The sequence below is a fragment of the Miniopterus schreibersii genome (assembly GCF_964146895.1).
Source record: "Miniopterus schreibersii genome assembly, chromosome: 2".
Classification (NCBI taxonomy): Eukaryota; Metazoa; Chordata; class Mammalia; order Chiroptera; family Miniopteridae; genus Miniopterus; species Miniopterus schreibersii.
This window is the reverse complement of record NC_138102.1, coordinates 166,789,810-166,813,367: the sequence shown is the minus strand read 5'-3', so window position 1 is coordinate 166,813,367 and position 23,558 is coordinate 166,789,810. Positions and strand designations below refer to the sequence as shown.

General features: G+C 38.4%; 1 protein-coding gene and 1 long non-coding RNA gene across 2 annotated transcripts in view; one reads left to right on the top strand and one right to left on the bottom strand.

The window, feature by feature from the left end:
* LOC308552024 (alpha-2-macroglobulin-like) overlaps positions 1-15,197 on the bottom strand; it is a 39,333-nt gene extending 24,136 nt beyond the window's left edge. The window contains exons 1-13 of the mRNA XM_081126993.1: positions 14,994-15,197; positions 12,279-12,462; positions 10,354-10,513; positions 10,175-10,227; positions 9,280-9,300; positions 8,838-9,006; positions 8,304-8,388; positions 6,866-6,986; positions 6,013-6,127; positions 5,754-5,863; positions 3,650-3,811; positions 1,242-1,469; positions 966-1,029 (exon numbers count right to left, since the gene is read on the bottom strand). Of these exons, the coding sequence (XP_080983119.1) occupies positions 966-1,029; positions 1,242-1,469; positions 3,650-3,811; positions 5,754-5,863; positions 6,013-6,127; positions 6,866-6,986; positions 8,304-8,388; positions 8,838-9,006; positions 9,280-9,300; positions 10,175-10,227; positions 10,354-10,513; positions 12,279-12,462; positions 14,994-15,076 (1,555 nt within the window). The 5' untranslated portion in view covers positions 15,077-15,197. The remainder of the gene's footprint in view (positions 1-965; positions 1,030-1,241; positions 1,470-3,649; positions 3,812-5,753; positions 5,864-6,012; positions 6,128-6,865; positions 6,987-8,303; positions 8,389-8,837; positions 9,007-9,279; positions 9,301-10,174; positions 10,228-10,353; positions 10,514-12,278; positions 12,463-14,993) is intronic.
* Positions 15,020-23,558, top strand: part of LOC308552047 — a 31,750-nt gene continuing 23,211 nt past the window's right edge. The window contains exons 1-3 of the long non-coding RNA XR_013998098.1: positions 15,020-15,318; positions 20,345-20,400; positions 20,945-21,071. This is a non-coding gene — a long non-coding RNA (uncharacterized lncRNA). The remainder of the gene's footprint in view (positions 15,319-20,344; positions 20,401-20,944; positions 21,072-23,558) is intronic.

The window sequence follows — 23,558 nt, the reverse complement described above, 5'->3', positions numbered from 1 at the left end:
TCACTACCCCTAAGAACTCTATATCTCTAATAACTCTAATTTTAGGGGGAAAAAAGCCTTATTAAAGCCCCTTTTCCTTTCTTAAATTATAATTTCTCACCAATTTTAAATATTTGCTCACCTATATAAAGTTCTGATGCTATCTAAGGGTATGGAGACATCTTGGTTGCCATTTGATCTAGACCTCACATTAGAGAAGGGAAATAGGAACTGAAGTTGTGAATTATAATATTAAGAGTTTAACACATTGTATTTATCCTTATGCCCTCTTCAATCCTCCATGAACAAAACATTCTACTCTTTTCTTCTTAAGAGGAACACTGTACTTCGGAAGTTATTTTTTGATGGCTATGCAGATTCTTTAGAGGTTGCATTAAACTTCTGTACATCTCCTGTGTTGCTATGAAAAAGCAATGGAAGAGCAGTTCACTGATACTTTTCTAGTAAGTGGTCTTTCAGACTTTCTTAGAATAGGAGAAACTTCAGAGATTTATATTATTCCGTATTTGTTCATGGGGAAAGTCCAATTCAATGGTGAAGGTACCCAGTTAAACTCTTCATAGATTTTAAATTCATAAATCAGGAAAATGATATACAAATATAAATCACTCAGTGCAAAACCTAGTACACAGAAAGCACCCCAAAATTTTGCCTTATGTCTATTGATTAAAACTATTTTGAGATGTCATTTTGTGAAGATGGTCCATGAATATTTATGGTTTGTAAGTTTGGAATAAGAATGGATTATAAAACCACTACATCTACATTTTAAATAATCTGAATACACTGAAGGAAAAGAAATATTGGGTGAAAAACAGAAACATTGCTTTCTCCTCTCAACTTCTTCTTTATTGGAGTTAGATGGAAATTTCCTCTCTTTATTTGAAACTAATCCTGGTATTTCTGCAGTGTAAAGCTGAATGTATCAGAGTGAGGTGGGAATGCAGAATTATGAAAATACTCACTGTCTCCCTGATTCACAGGCAATACATGAATCCCAGTTCGGACAATGCCCCCCTTTGCCATTATCTGCAAAAAACACACAAAAAAAATGGCAATGAAAAGGATCTTACCTCAAGTCTTGCCCTCCATGTGACATGCTTATTTTACTGCACCCCTGCTGGCAATAATTAATTAGCCCTTAAAGAAGTCAAACTTTGCAAAGAGAAACAGACTTTCTAAAGGGCTTTATAAATCCAGAGAGCGTTTATCTGAGTCGATGCAGTGGCCTTCCTTCTCACCAGGTAATAGAACGTGAGCTCCTTCAGCTCCTGTAGAACCTGCCCATTTATAACATAATGCGCTTGGACTGCTTGAGTTTGGCCGCAGGGCAGTTGATGAGACATGGGCTCAAGGTGGACAAAGCTCTTGCTTGGAGAGAATACAAGATTAGCAGTGTGATAAGCTTCTTGGTGTTCTTCTGACAGCCAATGGTAGCCATAACAAGAGTTTTGATCCTTGTATTTGACCTAGTGAATTAGAGAAACAATGTTATTTTAGTTTATATCATAGAGAATCAGTGTTCTCACAAAACTGCATTAGTTGACTGTCCTACCACCCAGTACCTAGAAATCTTTTGCTCCACAGTAAAAAGTGAGAGAGAAGTCCCCTGCCCCTGTTTTTGGTTTATCTGTATTGCAGGCTTGTTTTGTGCATTTACATTGAAAAGGGTCCTTGGGTTGGTGTTTATATTTTTTGAAGAGCATAAAGGGAGACATCCTTTGCTCTGACTGGTTTGCTTGACATTTCTTTGGGCACTTTACTATGCAGAAAACACTGGAGCTATGAAAACCCTTTGAGGAGACTAAGTAATCTCCAGCAACTAAGGAATAGCATTTCACAAAGTCAATGCCTCATTTGTGATGAGTTTCAGAAAGGCATTACGAGTAAATGCAATATTGAAACCTTAGGGGTCTGAGAATGCTTTCCATAAATAGCATTGGTTCAAGATTTGAGTTGGTGAATTGGCTAAAGTCCACCTCTCCTAAGCTGTCTTAGGCTGATTCTTTTTAATGCTTCCTGGGATTCTGGACTCTTAAGCTTAATATGCACTACTTGGGTTGTATTTTAATTTTTCTCCATGTAGAAGTTGTTTGGTAGTTGTTTTTTGTTTTTTTCAGGCTTCCCTTACCCTCATCTTCACCTCCCAAGTAACATGAGTGAATCTTTGTGTCAGCCAACCAGTTTGTTCATATATCTCTATGTGTGTCCTAGTGATAACATATAAATGCTCATTAAAAAGAGTGAGCATTTAAAACTAATATTTTCATTTTTTAGAACTAGCTCAATGCCTAGCACATAGAAGGTATTTGAGATACTTCTTAATAAAATAAATGAGTAAACATTTAATTTTCAGTTATTAGAGGTATTATTTATCCCTTTTTATATTTATATAAAAAATTCTACGAGGCAGGGTTTTTTCATCACTATTATATAATATCTATTGTGTAGTCATATATCTATAAATGTATGTCTACATTATCTCCATTGATGAATAGAGGGCTGTATGCTATAAAAAGCAAATTATATGGGTATGGACAGAGTCTGGAGACAATTAGAATAGCAGGACAAAAATAAAGTAATAACAATAATTTATGGAGTAAAAATGGGCTTTTATAGCAACAATATTTAACAGTTAAAGGGGGCTTACTAGGTACTTTAAAATGTAATATATCTAATCCTCACAACAATTCTAAGAGTTGGTTACTAATATTACACCCATTTTACAGCTATGAAAATGAAGTATAGAGGTTTTTAGTTATTTGATCTTAAAAAGAGTTGTGTCAGGATTTTAATCTCATTTATTTGATTATGGAACCTACACCGTTTGGAAGATTGTGGTAAGAAACACACAACATAAAATTACCATTTTAACCATTTTAAGTGTACAGTTTGGCAGTGTTAAGTAATGTGTAACAGATCTTCAGAATTTTTTCATCTTGCAAAACTAAAACTCTACATCCATTAAAAAACAACTCCTCATTTCTCCTTCTTTCCAGCCCCAGGCAGCCACCATTCTACTTTCTATTTCTATGACTTTGACTGCTTTTGATACCTCATATAAGTGGAATCATATAGTATTTTTTTTGGGGTGGGGCACTAGGTATTTAACTTAGCATAATGCCATCAGGTTTCATCTGTGTTATAGCAGGAAATCCTGTGACAGGATTTCCTTCCTTTTTAAGGCTGAATGCTATTCCATTGTATGTATATACCACATTTTGTTTATCCACTCATCTGTTCATAAATATTTGGGTTGCTTTCACCTTGTGGCTATTGTGAATAGTCCTGCTATGAACATGGGTGTGTAAATATGCCTTTGAGACACTGCTTTCAATTCTTTTGGGTATATTCCCAAAAGTGGGCTTACTGGATCATACAGTAGTTTTATTTTTAATTTCTTGAAGAACTGCCATACTGTTTTTCATAGCAGTTACACCATTTTATATACAAGAACTCACACTTTTAACCATAAGACTATACTGCCTCCTTTTTAATAAACTTTTTCAAAGTTGACCTTAAATTGGTTTCTAGTTTCTAGTGTTTTTCTCTCCATAGGACTAAACACAACTTGAGATCTCATCACTTTTAGGTTGCAACCATTCCCCAAGGCTACTTCATGTTACTGGTAACTTCTTTCCAAGCTTACCCTGATGGAGAGGGAGGAATCCTTAATGTTGGTGGTGTTGATGGAGAATTGTGCTAGGCCATTCTCATCAGTGGTAGCATTGGAGGAATGGCCAGCAGCTTCTGCTATGATGAAGATGAGTTGATTCGGCATGGGGACACCTTTCCCATCTACTAGGCGCACCTGAAGATTAAAAGCTGTGGATCAGTTATATGGCTAATCCCCAATAGACACCAAACATTCTTTTTATCAGAAATATTTGTTAGTGGATCCTGTATGTTTAACATGGTTCCAAGCATTGAAGGTATAGCAGTGAACATAGCAAAGCTCCTTCCACCGTTGAGCTTATAGTCTAGTAAGAGAGAGATGGTAACTAAGTGCATAAATAATATACTCATTTAGTAGTAATCAGTCCTAAGAGGAAAAAGAAAGCAGTGTTGTATGGGGCCAGGTGGGTACCTGAAATATTGGGGGGACCATTCTGTAAAGTATATGATTGTCTAACCTCTATGCTGTACATCTGGAACTACTACAGAATAATAGTCAATGTAAACTGTAATTGAAAAATTTAAAAAAAATAAAGCAGTGTACAAGGATGGAGAATCATGAAGATCATAATAGGGGTGACCTGAAAAATGTATTCTGGGATATTTTGGAAATGCTGTGTAGCATATATCACTCTTGCAGAGTCACAGAGCACAAGTCATATAGTAATGACAAATGTTAACACACTATCGAATTTCATTGAACCCCTTTTATTGTGTGGTAGACAACTAACTTTCTAAGGCTTAGTGTTCTGAAGTATAAGTGTACAAGTGAGCAATTAATACACAGTCTGGTGTGCTTCCCTAGTTGTTTTATGCATGACACCTGCTTCTCAACCTAGATTTTCAATCTTTTGGAAGTAGGCAAATTTTATGAGGCACTTGCTATGTGAAAAATGTAAAATTGAGAAGCGCACAGTTTTAATAAAGGCTTAAAGTCACATGACTGCTAATATTAAACTCAGCAGATGAGTAGTCTAGTTCCAACCCTGAAGATGGTGATTCTTTTTCAGTATAAGCTACTTGTAATGGTAGAAAGAAGCTCAGCTGCAGACTTGAATCAGTATTTGTAACTGATTAACAAAATCTAAGTTTGCCACTGAATTGTTGGCTGTATGTACAAAGACAAAGATTAAATTCTGATTTTTCTCTTCCGATGAGTCTTATGACTAATAGAATAGTTATTTAGCAGGAATAAAATATCAAAAATGTACAATATACCTCTGAGAAATTTAAAAACATGGAATATACTTTCATTTTAGGATGTGGCCAGAGTTTCTGAATATGTTTGTTGTCATAACATAATCAAAACATTCTAAAATTTACTCCACCACTCCTTTGTTGAGTCTAGTGCCTCTGTTTTTTATACTCTCCACAGCTGAAAACTTATAGCATTCCATTAAGAACACAATACACAGTAATTACACATGAGATACACACAACTGTCATCTCAGACTTCTGGAGTCAGAAAGGTCCATTTTCCCATCTGCTTATAATAGAAAAATAACAATAGAATATTTTTCTGTAGATCTGTGAGATAATTTACATTTTTAAAAGCTGGGAACCTTAAATAGCAATATTTTGCCCTTCTGTGTACTGTTTAAAAAAATACTTGCTGTTATAGAAAAGGTATTATAAATATAATATCCATGAAAGAAATAGTAAGTACAGTAGAATCTTTTATGCTTCAAAATAAAAATTAGAACCATCTACCCACTCATTTCCATATGAAGTTAGTGTTGGAAGGATAATGTGTGTGGCCATCATGAATTTTGAGATTCTTGTGAGAAAACACCATAAAAATATGAGACTGCCTGGTATACTGTGGAAAGGAGACTGAGTGACATCACCCAATGCTGTTCCAAAAGTGGAAAAAAAACCTTTCTAATTTTGATAGTGCTTTAGAATGATTTTACAGAGGCCAGACACAGATTTACAGAGGAACAGATTTAATTTTTATGTGGTTTTATACCTTTGCTTATATTAATAGGTAACAATAAGCAGGTATAGTTTCAGCAGAATATGTTGTGCTTATTAGGTGATGACGCACAGTTTGATTTGTGAATCGAAAAGTACCCCACCTGCGCAAAGAAGGGGATCCCTTGTCTGAAGTATGGGTCTACTTTCACAAATGAGAGTTTCGTTATGGTTCTTGTTATTTCACTGGACCCTTTTCCAGTTAACTCCACCTCTGAAAAAAGAAGAAAAAATTAAGTGATTTTTTGGAAGCACGATCTCCCTGAACTTCTTATAGTACCTCCCCCTTCCAGTTCATACTCTGGCTAAGGGAATAAGCCAGTGTCCACTGTCCTTCCTCCCACACCCACGTGGTGCGCAAACCTGTTCCTTCTTCTTTGATCTTGGCCTCCACTTCCAGCTCCATTTTATACTCTTGTTTCTTCATCTGGAAGATCTTGGTCTTTACTTGCTGGGAGAAGCAACCCTGGCTGTTCAGCTAGGAGGGGATACAATGAAATAGGAGAACATAATATTAGAGCAGTGGTGGGTTAATCTGGTGGGATTTGAGGGGGAGCGGACAACCTAATTTAGGTATTTCCTATAATAATATGATACCTCTCAGGGGTGGTTATTATTACATTTTACAACAGTATCTGCTTTATAGTTGACAGGTGTATTCCTTAGTATTTGATATGTCCTAGAGTGAATGAGATAGAAATGCCTTAGAAATTTGGGGGTAATCTTACTGTACCAGGCGGCTAACCCTTCACCAAAGTGTGGCTCCCTTTCCACAGTGTACAGCTATGGCTGGAAAGTGGTCACCCATCTGGGGACTGTGTTTCCTACCTCACTGGCATCTAAGTGGAGGCATAGGACAAGTTCTTGCTCATAGAAAGAGTGAAACAGACACTCTTCCCAGACAAGGCGGCTAAGAGGTACATGGTTTTTCTCCTTCCTTCATACAAGTGGATGCCAAAGAAGGCTTTGGATGCCAGGTATTGGAGATGGCCCAGTTTCCATCATTCTATGTGCTGACTGCACCAAGGACACCCACATGGACAATAATAAGAAAGAAATAATTTCTACTGTGTTAATTCACTTATCTTTAAAAACTAGTATAGCTAGCAGAGAATTCTCTTCTAGAGTGCTCTCTTCCTGAGTTAGCAGCGTGCTATAACTCATTGCTTATTAACAGTGCCTTAGTTGTTAGACCCTAGAAGAGTTTCCCACCTACCTTCTGACTGAAGTTCTCACAGACAGCTCTTGACTCTTCACCAAAGCAGTCGGAAGGACTATGATACTTTCTGCACATGCTCACGGTTGCATGTCCTGGGACTGGTTTCCCATATGTGTATCTGTCATAAGAACATTGCCAAATGAATCAAAGCAGGCATTGTAAATCCACATTTTCTACCTGTTTATATTTCCTCCTTTAGCTACAGTGTATTTATTTATTCCTTGCACTTTCCTCTAATCTGCACTTCCCATCTGCAGGACTCAAACAGTATTGAGCACAATTAAGTAATGACCCTTCTCTTCTAGAATTCTCCAGTGTAATGTGCTGAAACTTGCTATAGCCTTCTTTTATCATGGATTTTATTTTCTTAATTTAATATTTTCAGTTTCATCTTAAAAACTATCTCTTGTATTATGAAAGCTGTAACTGTTCTTACAAGAAAAACCAACACCAGCAAACAAAGAACAGATGCCCTCAGTTCTACCAAGGAATACAAACTATTAATATGATGGTGTCTCTCCTTCCATCATCCTCTCTCTATGTGTAGCCATCTCTCTTTATAAAGAATTTTACTTGCTTACTTTTTATAAGAATGGGATTGTGCCCTAAATACACCATCGATAATTGCTGTGTTTTCCAAAGAATTTGTTTCCTTCCCTATTTAAAATTTCTTCTATATCTCAATTTGCAAGAGGATTGGCTCACCAGTTATGTGGGACCAGGAGCCGGGTGGCCATTACTCTGAGACAGTGCTAGGGCAGGGACCCAGCTGAATAGCGAGCGTGTCACATAAGCGCTCTTCAGCAGCAGCGGTTACGTCACTGTCTGCTCTTTCTGCTAGTGCTGCTGCTGGGCTACTGGAGATGGGAACATGAGCTCTTGGGAACACGAGTTTTCAAAGTTGGAAAGGACAATACTGAGAGGGGTATGTAACACGCCTCAGCTAAACTGATGAGTTAGATGAGACTGCGGTATTATGTTGGTATTATGTCTACCTCAACAAATTCTGAATCTAAGTTATTTTTCCACCATGTATACAAGGTCAGGTAAATAATCTGTTGGCGATTGAATTTCCTCTATAACCTGGTGAAAGGAAAGCCACTCCCCTTTAATACTATCCCATTTGTGTGTGAATGAGTGCATGCCTGTGTGTATGCACACGTAGCTTTGTTACTTTCAGAATCTTAGTGGCATTGTCTCTCTAGGAACAGTTGCCTGTGCCGTGTTAGTTATAATAATGCTGGTAAGGGCATGAAAGAAAATGAGAAGGAAAAATAGGAAAGCAACAGGGCAGGAAAGTTCTAGAGAGGGATGCTTTCATGTATTTAACGTATGTGTGCTGCCACTGCTCCTAGAAACACTAGTCAGAATATCCCAAATGGTGAGTCCTTTAAAAATAATTCCCCTCCAAAGATTAAAAAAAATACAAACTCACAGGCCACACACTGACACATTCATCACTTCGTCCAAGATAGTGATTGTCCTTGGCACTGTTACTTGCACTTCAAACTTGGGAAGCACTGTTGATTGGAGATAAAGGAAGTTTGTGGTTAGTTTTTAAATACTGGGGAATTAGTATTTTCAGGTTCTCTGTAACAGTTCTCTAGTAATATTTTAGGCCCCTGAAGAGGCAGCTCTCTTCTCCAATACATCTACCTTGCTCTCCATTGGAGGCTGGTTGAAGGACTATGACAGATCACTGTAACCTTAATGTATTAGGGTAGATTCCACTAACACAAGGATGTTTTATGTTTTTTGGAGATTAAATATTGCTATAAAAATAACTAAGTTATGCGAAGTCTTATTCATAAATCATTAATTGTCTTAATTGGAGTTAGATATGTAATTGGTTCTACTCCAACCCCAATCTCATCCAGGAAAAGTGAAAAGACTCCAAATAAGCTCAAATTCTAGGCCCCAGAAGTTTAAATATGAAGAAAAATATTCCATGATTTTCCACAATCCATACCAAATTCCTCCACGGTGAAGGGGTGCTCTGTCAGTTGGCCTGATTCCTTCTGTACCACCACCTTATAGGAGCCCTGAAATGGCTCTGATGAGAGGGGAAAGGTCAGTTGCTTCAGGCCACTCTCTAACTTGAGTTTCTGCCATTGTGCGATGCGATTTCCTTTGGGGTCCTATAGATACATTAATTGAAACTTACGAAAGAGCTTAGAGCATTAGATACACTATAGAAAATCTATAGAAACTCCTACGTTCTCCACAAAGAGGAAAGTGGGGTGGTCGTGAGTGGGGAAGGGAGATGAGTTAGAACCATCTGTGTTATATTAGTTTGAAGGCTTCTCCCTTAATGACAAGTTTCTGGGATATTGTAAGAATCTTTCAAATAAGAACATTTTCCCTAAATTTATTACTTTACATGTAATTATGGAGTGTTTCATTTCGCTTACCTCAATGTATACTAGTGGAATCTGAAAGACAGAAGAGAAAGAGAGGAGTTTAGAACTGTTCACAAATATTTATAAGCAAGGCAGTTTTATGTAGAATAACTTTATCTGTAGTAAAACACAAAAAATTACAGGGTAAGTTTTACAGAACTTTTAATTAGTCATTTAAAAGCAATTAATAAATAATGATAAGAACATGATAGGCCATCAGCAACAAATACACATGTGCACTGCCATTCATTAGGAATGGGTTTACTAACATTACTTAAAGGTGTGTGGCATCCCAGTGAAGAACACTCTTTTGCTTTGAAATTTCATAAGCTGAGAAAGAAGATACTATCAGAACTATAAGTAACCATGTTCAGACACAAATATTAAGACAGAATTCTTAGGTAGTTCTAATAAAGAATAATGGGAATAGCTCCTCTGTTATCAATGTTTATTCACTATTAAAAAGTAATATTTATTAAGTGTCTACCTAGTGCTGTGTGTCATTCTAGGTTTTGGGAATACTGCAACGCACAAAAGAACAATAGATCTGCTTTTAAGGAGCTTACTTTCTAATAAGGAATGGATACATAAGAAACACACATATATGTATATATGTGCATACTGTTGATACCTATATCTATTTGAGATTAATTGAGAACTTTCTAAGTTTAATTGCCAACTTTCTAAGCTGACAATCTCCTAAGTATCAATACCAAGACAGAAAGACTTAACTACTCTTTTGACTAGGGATACTGTTTAAAAGGAGGATCTTACACTATTGTAATGCCAGAAATTACTGTTATCCATATCAGATTTCTCCTCTCCCTCGTCCCCCCAACACCCAAAACAGGCTCCCAAACAGGTTACACGGATAATAATGATTCTGGATAGGTATCAGGAGACTTACCAACTCATTCAGGGGGTGAAAATTTTCATCCAATGAGACAACACGAAACTTCACTGAAACAGAAATATTTTCCATCAGTTCTAGAAATCTTAAACCAGGCGTATTGGCTGGTAAGAAAAACGATTAAGAAACCAGGATTATAGGGGGGAATCTTTCTTTTTTGAAGTTATCCTTTGTACCTGTCTGCCCTGGCTTGTAGATGGGTTTGTCTGTCTGGACAAAGACCAGGCTCTCTTGGTTTTTAACCAACACTGTTGTCCGCCTCCTGAATTCCTGGGTTGCTCCTTTCACTTCGACAGTGAGAAATACTACCTTTTCATTGGATGGGGATCTTGGGACCTGAAATACAGGAGAGATCCTGAGAATCCATTCAGTTTTCCATGTTTCCTCCCCCATCCCTGTTCTACTCCTTCCTGGAGATCTTGCCTCTTTTACTTAACTTCACTCCCTCATTCTTATCACAGAAAATTGGCATGGACAGAAATTACTTTTGTCATTTTACAAGCTGGGAGACAGAACACAAGATGGAGGAAATACATCAGCAAAAGGTCATAAATATGAGATTCACATCACCTTATTAGATCGGTCTTGATTCAGTTATACACTGAACTTGACCAAGTTTTTGTTATGTGCTGAAAGGGCATGGTAGAAGCATATTTAAGGCTATGAGAAAGAAAACTACAATATTTTATTGCTATAGATTTTGAGCGTTTTACATATGGGCAACACTGAAGAGTTATTGGATATTTGCTCATGGTAATATCTACAACTTTCACTCTTACAAAGAGTATGGGCTGATGTATTCCTGTCAGCCCACCGCTGGGGGCTTATGTTGAATATTGGCCTACGTTGCTTTATTAATATTTTTCCACTTAATTTTAAGAAGAAGTCACGTTTTCCCTTTGTCTAGTACATACTGCTTTTTTTCTGGCTAATAGGAATTTTCTTTTATCATTAAGTTGATTTTTTAAAAATTTTATTTTAAAAATTATTTATTTTTAAATTTATTTTTAATGTTTCTTTATCTTTATTGTTGAGACCATTACAGATGTCCTCCTTTTAACCCTACTGATCCCCTCCACCCCACATCCATCCCACCCCCAGGCCCTCCCCACACCAATGTCCATGCCCATGGGCCATTCCCATAAACATGCAAGTTCCCTGATTAATCTCTCCCCACCCAGACCCCCTTCACTGCTTTCCCTCTGAGATCCCTCAGTTTGTTCCAAGCTTCTATGTTACTGGACCCACTTTGTTCATCAGTTTATTTTGTTTATTATATTCCACATATAAGCGAGATCATGTGGTACTTGTCCTTTTCTGACTGGCTCATGTCACTTAGCATAATACTCTCTAGTTCCCTCCATGCTGTGCCAAAGGCCAAAAGGTCCTCCCTCTTCACAGTCACATAGTACTCCATGGTGTAAATGTGCCACAGCTTTTTTATCCACTCATCTACTGATGGGCACTTGGGCTGTTTCCAGATCTTAGCTATTGTGAATTGCGCTGCTATGAACATAGGGGTGCATAAGTTCTTTGCGATTGGTGTTTGGGGTTCCTTAGGACATATTCCTAGAAGTGGGATCACTGGGTCAAATGCCAGTTCAATTTTTAATCTGAGGAAACTCCATACTGCTTTCCATGGTAGCTGCAGCAGTCTGCATTCTCACCAGCAGTGTACTAAGGTGCCCTTTTCTCCACACCCTCTGCAGCACTTGTAGTTCGTTGACTTGTTGATGGTACCCATTCTGACAGGTGTGAAGTGATACCTCACTGTGGTTTTAATTTGCATCTCTCTTATGATTAGTGAGGTTGAGCATTTTTTCATATGTCTCTTAGTCATTTGTATGTCCTCTTTGGAGAAGTGCTATTTAGGTCCATTGCCCATTTTTTAATTGGGTTGTTTGTCTTCCTTTTATTAAGTTGATTTTAATATGCCTATAAATATCTGTCTCCCATGGTTAGAAATTCCTGCATTGCTGCTTAATTTCTACACTTAGTTGCTACATTTAGATTCCTTTGTGAAGTCCTTGTCAGCCTCTCAAAAGCTTATCTTGACTGAATTCTGGATCCCAATTATATTAAGTCAAACAGCCATACTCACAGTGAAAGAGACACAGCCGAAGAAGTCCTTCTTGGCCACCAGCTCAGTGTGAAGGCTCTCGTTCCCCCTGAGAGACTCCAAGGAAACATTTATAGTCACTGTCTCATTCAGGTGGCTCAGAAGGAGACAGGCCTTCTCAGGGGTCTCAGTGTGGAGGAGTGAGGGGACCAACACCATATACTGCCTGGAAATGGAGGAGTCCAGTTAGAGGACAGTGTAGGAGGAGAGGCATTGTTATCAACAGCACTATTTTCCATAAAAAATTATTGGTAGTATCATTAGTTCTATACCAAGAGAAGACATGTTGATAAACATGAAATTAATATTTGCCGTTGAATGGCATATATGAGAATTATTCCCCTGCCCATCACCAGTGCCATGGCAGTGAACATTCTTCTTGAAGTGAGCCTTAAATAGATTAAAATGAACAGGTTTACCTTACTTGAAGGAACCCAAAAATATAGGCATCTGAATTCAAATAAAAATATGCTAATTATATATTTATGTTATAAATCTATTTTATGTTACGATTTCTGTAGAAAGCAAGCAAGCTGTCGGGTGAGACACTGAAAAACCAATCAATTTACAGAACTTTCATTGAATATCTACAGTATATCCATAACCATATCCATCTATATCTATCTATACCTATATCTATATAATCTATCTATATCTCTATCTATCTATGTCTATCTATCTATTCAACAACCCTGAAAAATGGCATGGCAAGTACTTGCTTTCCACTTTACAGAAGTAGGGTCTGAGACTTAAAGCAAGGGAGTCGTTCGTTTCAAGTTTCAGTTGCGGTAAACAACTAAAGGAATCTTAGTGTGTTGTGTAACCCTGGATATTTGCACTTTAATATTTGCCTTTCAACTCCAGGCTAGACAAAGGTTCCAATCAAAAATGGTCTTCTAGTGATTGAATTTTGGGTCTTGGTAACTCATGAGGAAGACAAACATTCCCAATACCCTCATATATCTTTTCATTGACCCGCAGTTTTCAAACATTTTTTAAATTGAATTTATTAGGCTGACATTGGTTAATAAAACCATACAGGTTTCAAATGCCCTCTTCCACCTCCCCCGCCCCCTTTCCTTCTGGCTGTCACGATGCTGTCGTCTGTGTCTGTGTGTTTTATATATATGAATATATTTCACACACACATACACACATATTTGCTTAATCCTTTCACTTTTTTTTTCCACCCAGCATTTTCACCCAGAGCTCTCACAATAATTTTTAGATAGCATGCACTCCTTATATATTTTCAAGAAAATATCTATTTTTTTAATCATAGGTTTAAATAATAGAAAAATATGTTATTTATGATGATATTTTAAATTAAAACTTATACCATTCTTGTATAAGTTTCCCATGGAATCTTAAATACCATCGAGATAAGATACCCAATATAACTTATTTAAAAAATAAATCAAAATGTTCTTTTTGTAATCATCAGAAATTTAATATCTTTCCCTTTTGTCCTCATGCCACTTACCACACAAAAGTTTATCCTAAAATTTTTATGCTTCAAAATATTTTATGGATCACTCTTGCTTCTTTATTAACAAGCATATACATGTACATATACTTATAAATATAGTATTATATGTGGGTATAGAAATTTAGCTTTAGCTCTTCTTTTAAATTTAATGTCACCCTAAAGTTGTGAATGTTGAACACTGTCTTCTGGATTCAGTTATTTTCAAAAGTCTTACTCATATAAAACTGATCAAAACAAAATAAATATAAATTATAATGCATACATATTAGATATAAACTCGAAATACTTTTGAAGCACATCCTTAATAGAATGATGGGCTTTTTAAATGTATCCATGGATGGCTAGTCTTTATCGCAAGAATCAAACAAGGTCTAACATTGATTCTGTTGCTATTTTGGGTTTGTGTAGGTGTAAGTGCCATGAAAAATTATTCACAGAACCGTAATTATATGACAGATAAAACAATTATATCCTTATTATCAGTTCTCCTAACTCCTCTACGTGACATGTCAGAAACCACCCAGTGCCCTATTAGCAAGAATTGGTTCTAATCGTCTATCAGCGGGTATTTCCTTCAGGCCGTCCTTCAATTTTGTTGAAACAAAAAATGTGTCGCCACACGACCTGCGAGAGGATTTTCTCCCCTGTCCTGAGAGTCCTTGGCGTCCTCAGGAATCAGCACCAGTATTTGAGACTGTTCCTTTATTGGGCGCCCTGAAGATTTTCGGTCGGGACAGCGCTGCGGGCCGAGGGAGCCTCGCCCGCGGTGCACGGCGGGGGGGGGGCGGGGGGGCGGGGCGCACGGCGCGGTCCCGAGCGCACACACGGTGCGGGACTCGGCGAGCCCATTCCGGAAAGCCTCCACTTTAACGCCCCTTAGGAAGTCCCAGCACACGCCCAGGTAACTCAGGGGTTCAGGGTTCCAGAGGCGGGGAAAGCCGGCTGAGAGGGAGTGAAGCGCGAATGAACCTGGGCCATGAAACCTCATCACGGGCAGAGACCCGAGAGGTGAGAGGTGACAGCCGCACAGAGAAGGCGAATGAATGACATGGCGACTGTAAAAGGGGGGAAGGGTTCCCCCTTCACGCTCAGCAGCGCGCCGTGGGGCCGCGCAGCAGTGGGGCGCGGCCGCGTGAGCGGCGGCCCGCGGGGTCCGGGCGCAGAGCGAGCGGCGGCGCGGAAAGGCTCCAGCCCCTCCCCCGACTCACGGTTGCGCGGAGACGCAGGCGGCCGCGGGCAGGAGGGCCCACAGCAGGAGAGCGGCGCGCGGGTGCGGCCCGCGCCCCCCCATGCTGGCGAGGCGCCTGGAGGCCGGTGCGGCGGGTCCCGAGCGGCCTGGTCCCGCCCGGCCCCCGGCAGCCGGCTTTAAGCCGCGCTCCGAGCAAACCTAAGCTCCGCCCACCCCGAAGTCTAAACAAGCGGCGGGTCTCAGAGTGTTCCCTGCCGGGGTCATTGCTCTCGGGGCCCCGATCGCGGTCAAGGTTGGCTCCTGGCGGCTAAGCGGAGTTCCCGGGGGATGACACCCACATTCCGGTAAGCGCTCGCTTGCCCCGGCTTTTTCTGTAAAGCAGCCAACCGGCTTTCCAACCCCTTCCCCCTTCCCCTCTCCCTCCCTTCCCCCCGGCACCTTGGGGCATGCCTTCCGTCTTTTGCATGAGTCGTTGGTAACGGATGCTACGATTTAAGCAATACTGACGGGTTCAAAGGAGATCTTTACTGCAAGTCCGTGAGCCCGCAAGTCCTCCCTTGCAGATGCTCACCTGAAACGCTGAAGCAGTTTCAGAATTCAGTGCTCCTCTCTGGAACTGACAGTGCTTTAAGGTTCTCACCTAAGGATATCACTGGATTGCAGATGAAGGGCCAGTCCTGGAAGAATGATAATTGAAAATATTCTCCTGTATTAAAAAAGTGAAAAGATGAAAGAAGTACCTGGACCTCAAAAACAAACTTTGACCCTCTGCCTAAGAAGATCTCTGTTGCCTTTGCCATAGACTGTACAAATAAACTTTGTGACTGACTTCTAAACATGCTGCTCTTTACCGATCTTTAATCACATAAACTATTTCATCCATCCACCCATTTCATCCAACTATTTTTTAATAAGTATTTTAGAGCTTAGTAGGGCTAGTTATCATGTAAATCATGGAGAGAGAATGGGAGTTGGTACAATTATATAGGTGAGAGGTGATGGTGTTTTGAACTAGGGTACTCATAATGAGTTTGAAAAGAGGTTGACAAATGTATAACAATTTAAGAGGTAAAATTAGAGTATACGATGAATATATGAATGTGATGGAGAATGGAGAATGTGCTGTCCAATTTTCCTGGCTGGTCACTGAGTGAATTGTGTTGCCTTTAACTGATTGAGTGAAACAGAGGAAACACAGGGTGGGAACGGAAGGAGAGGAGGGCTGAGGGTTGGAAAGATAGAGTCTAGTTTTACAAAGTTCATGTGGGATATTCAACTATTAATATCCATAGGGAGTTCATCATTTTCATCTAGAGTTTAGAGCAGTGTGGCTTAATAATTGTGAGCCTCCTATGTAGCTACTTTTGCTAGTAACCACATTAAACAAACAAAAAGGAACAAATTAATATTGTTTACTAAACTCAATACATCCAAAATATTATTGTTTCAGCATTTAATCAATATAAAAATTATTAACGAGATATTTTACTTTTTTTTTTTGTACTAAGTCTTTGAAATCTGGTGTGGAATCTACACTTACAACACGTATCAATTTAGACTAGTCACATTTCAAGCACCTAATTGCCCATGTGTCCACTGGTTACCATATTTGACTCAGTAGGCTTAGAGCTGTGCTTTTCAAATTATGGATTACCATTATAATGAGTTATGATATCATGATCAGAGAGTCACTGACCAAGGTTTTAAAAGATGAAATAGAATATAATAAAAGAGAAAATACAGTTTATCAAAAAGAGTAAGTGAAAATATAGATTTTGGAAACATCTGTTTCATATAATTTTAGCAGAAACTGCTAGTTGTCCTATTATTACCCCTTCTCCAATTCTATTAATACTGGAACGTCTGAGTTTTAGCTGGGCACAAACCGTCTTTTATTTCTCTCTGGCAGTGGGTATAGCTAAGTTCTGGTGATTGGCATGTGAGTGGAAGTGATGTATGCAACTTTCAGTTGATGACTTAAAAAGGAAGGGTAAGATTTTGTGCCACCCCTTTCTTCCTACCACTGGCCGGGATGTGGGCAGGATGATTGTAGCCAGAACTCCTACCAAAGACCATAAGGTGGGAGCCATGTGACAAGGAAGGAAGAATAACAAGCGAGATACAGTCTCTGCCTCTGAATCATCAAGGCTGGACTTTCACGTAAGAGAAAATTGATTTCTCTTATTTAAGCCATTGCATTTTGAGATCTCTTTGTTAAAGCAGTAAAACTTGTATCCTAACTAATTTCTCTTTCTTTATCACTATCTCTGTCTCGATTATCTCTATTCTTAACCATGAGTCTCAGTGTTATATTGTGAATTGACTAAAGAAACTGCACAAAATTTATTATTGTAGGTTAAAGTTAAAGCAATCTGAACACTATCAGTTTACTGAGATCTGGCCTACTTATATGGATTAAAGATTTATTGGCTCATTGGGAGAGCTGATGCTATTGAAATAGATGATAATACCCAGGTAGGATATGTTGATGAAAAAAGAAAGAACCCAGGGCAGAGTCCCAAGGAATACCATCGTCTAGGCAATGGGCAAGGGCAAACAAATGGAACAAGAAGGGACAGAGAGAAAGGGAGAAGTAACCAGGAAAGTAGCAATCTGTGAGTCCCAAAGAAGGGACAAAATAAAATAAAATAAAAAGCAAAAGATTTTTACTAGTCAGAGTGATTGGGAGTTTAGCCAAGACATTCAATGTTAATAGCACACACACACACACACACACACACACACACACACACACACACACACAAATCATTTCAAAAGTTTGCATGATTTTGTAATATGTTAACTCAAAATATAACAGAACTTAAATAGTTTTTAAGAAACTAGAAATAATTAAACACATATTTGTAAGATTAATTACTTAAAGTAGAAGGGGGACAATAACACGAATAGAATTCATTTGGTGCCTTTCATGAATTACAAAGATCATCTGTAAAGACTGGTATTGCTAAATCCCTGTCTATTCATCTCAAATGCCACCATGAAACCAAATAGTAGGTTAAATGACCATTTTCTGGGTTTGGGAACAAGGAGATTATCAGAACCCAACTGTTTCAGTGTCAGGCAGAAGCTCGATTGCAGTTTGTGAAGTGAGAGGCATGTGAGAACCCGGGGCCGATTTCCCACAGTTTGTCTGAAGGGGAAGAGAATAATAGGGCAGTACTTGGCAGAGATGAGAGAATGAGACGGAGGTTTCTTTAAGAGAAGAGAGACTTGAACAAGTTTAAATAAAATGTTGCTTCTATAAATGCTGAGTTGGAGGAGCAAATGAAAGGGTAGAGGTTAACAATGTGCTCTGCCAGAGGACCCTAAGGATGCGTGAGGTGGACGTATTAATAAAGTGGATAGAGGTGTTATCTTCAGGAGAAGCAACACCACTTCAGTATAATCATAAAGAGAAAAGTTTTATCTAAAGTGCTCCATTCAGCTCTCTCTCTCTCTCTGGAGCACACCCCTGCCTTTCCCCCTTTTTCTTCCATGAGGCACAGTTTTCTTTGCCTTTCTTCTCCTCCTAAGCATCAAGGGCCCTTCTTTTGAACTCTGTAACTTATTTCATGAGCCCATGCAGCCCAGCTGGCTCATTTCTCCCACAGCTCACTTCTTCTATCTCTGTGACTTTCTAAATAAACTTTTGCTTGTAAATTTTTTTTAAAAAGTGCTTTGTTTACTAAGATGAAACTTTCTCTTCTTGGGAAGAGGGAAAACAAGTTTGACTGGATCAGTTGTCAGGACAACTGAATCCTATTTCTGACAGCCTACATAACTGCTCTGGGCCCCAGCTTCCTCGTCAAAAGAAAAAAGGGGGTAATAATACCTGTGCTATCTATCACCTTCACGGAGTAGTTTTGCACAAGACGCTATCTATATGGAACATAGTTTTTTAACCTGTAAATCTTACTGTATCAATGAAAATTAATATTTATATTTTGAATCATAATGACTGAGGAAGAGGTCTATTTCATACCTGCTCTGGGTTTTGGTATAAGATGGCATCCAAATAGAGAAAGTTAGGTTACTTAAGTAACAAGTCCTTGACAGAAAAGAGAGGGCACAACTTGGACAAGTTCTATAAAACTTTGAAGTATTTAGCAAAATGTTACTGTTAGAAAGCTGAGGTAAAGGGCTAAGAGAGAAAAGAAAAAAAGAAGAAAAAGAAAGGCAGTTCATGGAAAATAAAGGGAACAAAATGCAGGAAAACACATACCATGAAGAACAAAGGATTCTTTAGGAATTGAGAACACATAGGATTAGGGTCTATGGCCCTTAATAAAAATAGAAAAATTTTTTCCTTGTGCTGATGTAGTGCTTTCCAGGAACTGAATAAATCTCTAAATGTACCAGTTGTTACACTAAGTTCATTTCGCCTGAGAAAAGAGAACATTTATGCTAGTGTAGTCCCTAATAATAATGACAATGAGGGACATTTTAGCTGGTTATGTTGGGGGTAGAGACATCGATTATGATCTGTTGACCATGATTGTGAAAGAGGGGGAGTGCAGTTAATAGGAATAGGACCATAGTTGTTTAATGATTATTCACCTCACTAACTACAGATAAGAAGTTTTCTTACAGATCTTGGGAAACTGGAGGATGTGCTGCAAGAAGAAAAACAAAGCTGTAAAAAGATAAGAGACACCTTGGGGCCTGGATGGGTCCATTGCTCCGAAAACAAAATGCATTTTGAGAACGGACAAAGGACAGGATGTACTTTGATTTGGTTGCTGTGCTTGGAGCCTGACCCCCTCCAGGAGTTTGCCTCAGGAATGCAGGTCCCAGAAACCAGTAGAGCTCAGTTTTAACACTACTGAAAATTAACTACCTTGTTATCTGATTTCAAGATCCTAGAAGAAGACTCGAGGCCCACAGGTCCTGCAGCCATCCTCCCCGCCCCATTCCCCCTTGCATGCAGCCTTTCTTTCTTATCCCTATATAATCAGTCAGCTGGTAGAAGATGAAGAGAGACTTTATGTGGACAAATCCTGCTGCTGTCTCCCATACCGCCTGCATTATTGGAATAAATGCTCAAATACATGTCAACCCTGTCTCTGCTTAATTGGCTCAGGTGGTGACAGGCAGTCCAGGCCCATTGTGTCCAGTTTCAGTTACACATGTTTTTCTTTTTAATTTTTATTATTTATATAATTTTTAATCCTCACCCAAGGATATGTTTACTGATTTTAGAGGGGGGGGAGAGAGAGAGAAAGAGAGAGAGAAACATCAATCAGCTATATTATCTTCGCTTGTTACAAGATTTCATTGGGGGTCTGCTTTTTAATGTTACCAGCTTGTTATAAGCTTGCTCTTTCTTTCCTTCGCTCTTTATTTTTCTCTCTTTTTCTATTTCATTAACAGATGGTTGCAGGAAACAAGAATATTTGGTTGCTCAGAACTACACAGTCTGACACATTGTAGGTATTTAATAACAATCAATATTTATTAAATAAAATCATTAAATATCATTATTAAGTTGATGCAAATATATATTATTATTGAAGGCTATTGATTATTCATCACCACTAGTTGATGATAAATTCATTAATTTATTCAGTAAACATTGTAAATTCTATTGGTGACAATGTAAGCACAAATATATGGTCAAAAGTATTTGAGAAGGGAGTTGTAAAGAAGAAAGTATTTTTAAACTTTTTCAAATACTTCTCTGATTATAAAAATAATGCACACTTATTATAAAATATATAGACATAAAGAAAATAGAAAACAACACATGAACTTCTACTCCAAGAATTTCCAGTTCATAAATATTATTGTATATAATAATATATATAAAAATTCAGATATGGATTTTTCTCTTCCTTTTTTAAAAAACATCTTAACCTTTCTGAAATGTATAATTCAGTAGTGTTAAGTATATTTACATTTTCATAAAATAGATTTCCAGAACTTTTTTGTTGTTAATACTCACCTGAGGATATTTTTTCCATTGCTTTTCAGAGAGTGAAAGGGATAGGGGAGAAGAGAGAGAGAAACATGGATTTGAGAGAAACACATCGACCACTTGCCTCCCACACATGCCCCGACCAGGGGTGGGGAGTGAACCCTCAACCAACCTGAAACCGAGGTATGTGCCCTTGATGGGAATCAAACCCTCATCCCTTCAGTGCAGCAAGCTGGCACTCTAACCACTAAACCACACACGACAGTGATTTATTTCCAGAACTTTTTTATCCTGAAATCTGAAACTCTATACCCATTAAATAACAACTCCCTTTCCCCCCCTTATCCTAGCTACTGATAACTGCTATTCTACTTTCTGTTTCTATGTCTTCGATTCCTTTAGATACTTCATGTAAGTGGAAACATACAGCATTTACCTTTTTGTGATTGGTTTATTTCACTTAGATATATCCTCAAGTTTCATCCAGGTTGCAACATGTGACATTTTCTTCCTTTTTAAAAAAATGTGTTTTTGTTGATTTCAGAGAGAGGAAGTGAGAGGGAAACATCAACGATGAAAGGGAGTCATTGACTGGCTGCCTCCTGCATGCCCTCTATTGGGGATTGAACCGGAAACCCGGGCTTGTGCCCTGACCGGGAATTGAGCCATGACCTCTTGTTTCATAGGTCAACTAGTGGTGATGAATAATCAATAGCCTTCAACAGTAATAGATATTTGCATCAATTTAATAATGACACTTAATATGATTTTATTTAATAAATATTGATTGCTATTAAATGCCTACAACTTGTCAGACTGTGTAGTTTTGAGTAACTAAATGTTCTTGTTTCCTGCAATCATCTTTTAATGAAATAGAAAAAAACATAAATTACTAGAAGCAGAAGTATTGGATCAAATGGTTAATACTAGGATGTAAGCTTCACAAGGGAAAAGATTTTGTTCACTGCTGTATTCCCAGTACCTAAAGTAGTACCTGGTGTGTATTAGGTACTTAATAAATATTCATTTAATGTTTAAGGAAAAATATATACAAATTTTCTTGATTTCTAAGATACAATTAAGAAGATATTAGCTAGGCAGAGTATGGCAGGCATTGATCATTGGCTTAATTTCCTGCACAACATTCCTCTCCCTATCCATCTTTAAGTTATGGGTGGCTATTTGATGTAGTCTGGCCAGTGACATGTAAATGGAATACTTCTAGGTGGGCTTATGAAAAACTTATGCTTTCTAAATAAAAAGAGAAAGTTTGAGTGGGCACACCACTGAATGCCCTTCTGCATTGTTCCTACATGGGAAATGGAAGTAATGCTTGAAGTTTCAATGGTCATCTTGAGATGATGAAACAGCAATCAGGAGAATGAAGATCTGCATGCTAAGCAAGTCCAAAAGACAGAAAGGGCCTTTGTCTCCACCAGCATTATTGGGCAATTGCATCAACCTTGGAATGCCAATCTATACATGTCTTCCTTAGATGTTTAAGTAAATGTTAGCTGCTTTTCTGTTATTTATTGCCAGAGGGATTCTTAACTGATACACAGACATCTGCAAAATATGTTCTAAATAGGTAGTTTTGTGTGACCAAAGACATGGGGTTGTGAAATAACATGGGTGGTAAGTGATCTGCAAGTACAGAAGGAGTTCAGCTTGGCTGGGGCTTAGGGATAAGACTAGAGAGAGAGTTAGAGCCTTGTGTGTTACAAGAAAGAATTTGGATTTTATTCTTTAGGCAATTATACAGACAATAAAGTAAGTTAAGCATGGGAGAAACATGATCACTCTGGTATGAATATGGCACAACGCTGGAAAAGGGCAATGTAGGAGGCAAGGAGACCATTCAGGAGCCCATCTCAATGATCAGGTGAGAGAAATGAGGGCCTAGAGTAAGGTTGCAACAGTGGGGAGAGGGAGAAAAATATGGATTTGAAATATACTGAACATGACTTAATTACTTTAATATCAATGGGCATATCAGAGAGAGAAGCTATATTGCTTCATTATATCACATCTAAGACATCGTTGGTATAAAGGACACATTATCTAATATACTACTTAAAGAAAAACCCCCATCGCCCTGCCGGGTGTGGCTCAGTGGTTGAGCATCAACCTAGGATCCAGAAAATTGAGGTTCACTTGCTGGTCAGGGCACCTGCCCCGGTTGCGGGCTCGATTCCCAGTAGGGGGGCGTGCAGGAGGCAGCTGATCAATGACTCTCTCATCATTGATGTTTTTCTCTCCCCCACTCCCTTCCTCTCTCTGAAATCAATAAAGATATATTAAAAAAAGAAAGAAAAACCCCCATCCAATTAAATTATGATATACTGCTGATGGTCAAACACATCCTGATAAAAATATGTTAAAAGATGTATGTCTTAGAATCAGTGTAAGCTGGTCATAGCTAATCTTTTTAGGCACTGTGTATTTTGATTATTTTACTTAATGTTCTCAAAAATTTATGAAATAGTTTTGTACTTTTCCATTTTAGAGATGATAAATAGAGAATGACTCTAGGTTCCTCTTTAGGGCAAATGCATGTGTGATCTTGCTAATAACAGATGTAGAAAAAGCAGGAAGTAGTCTTAGTTACATTGAATTTGAGATTCTCTAGACGTAACCAGTGAAGATATTCAGTAGGGAGCTGGGTATAAA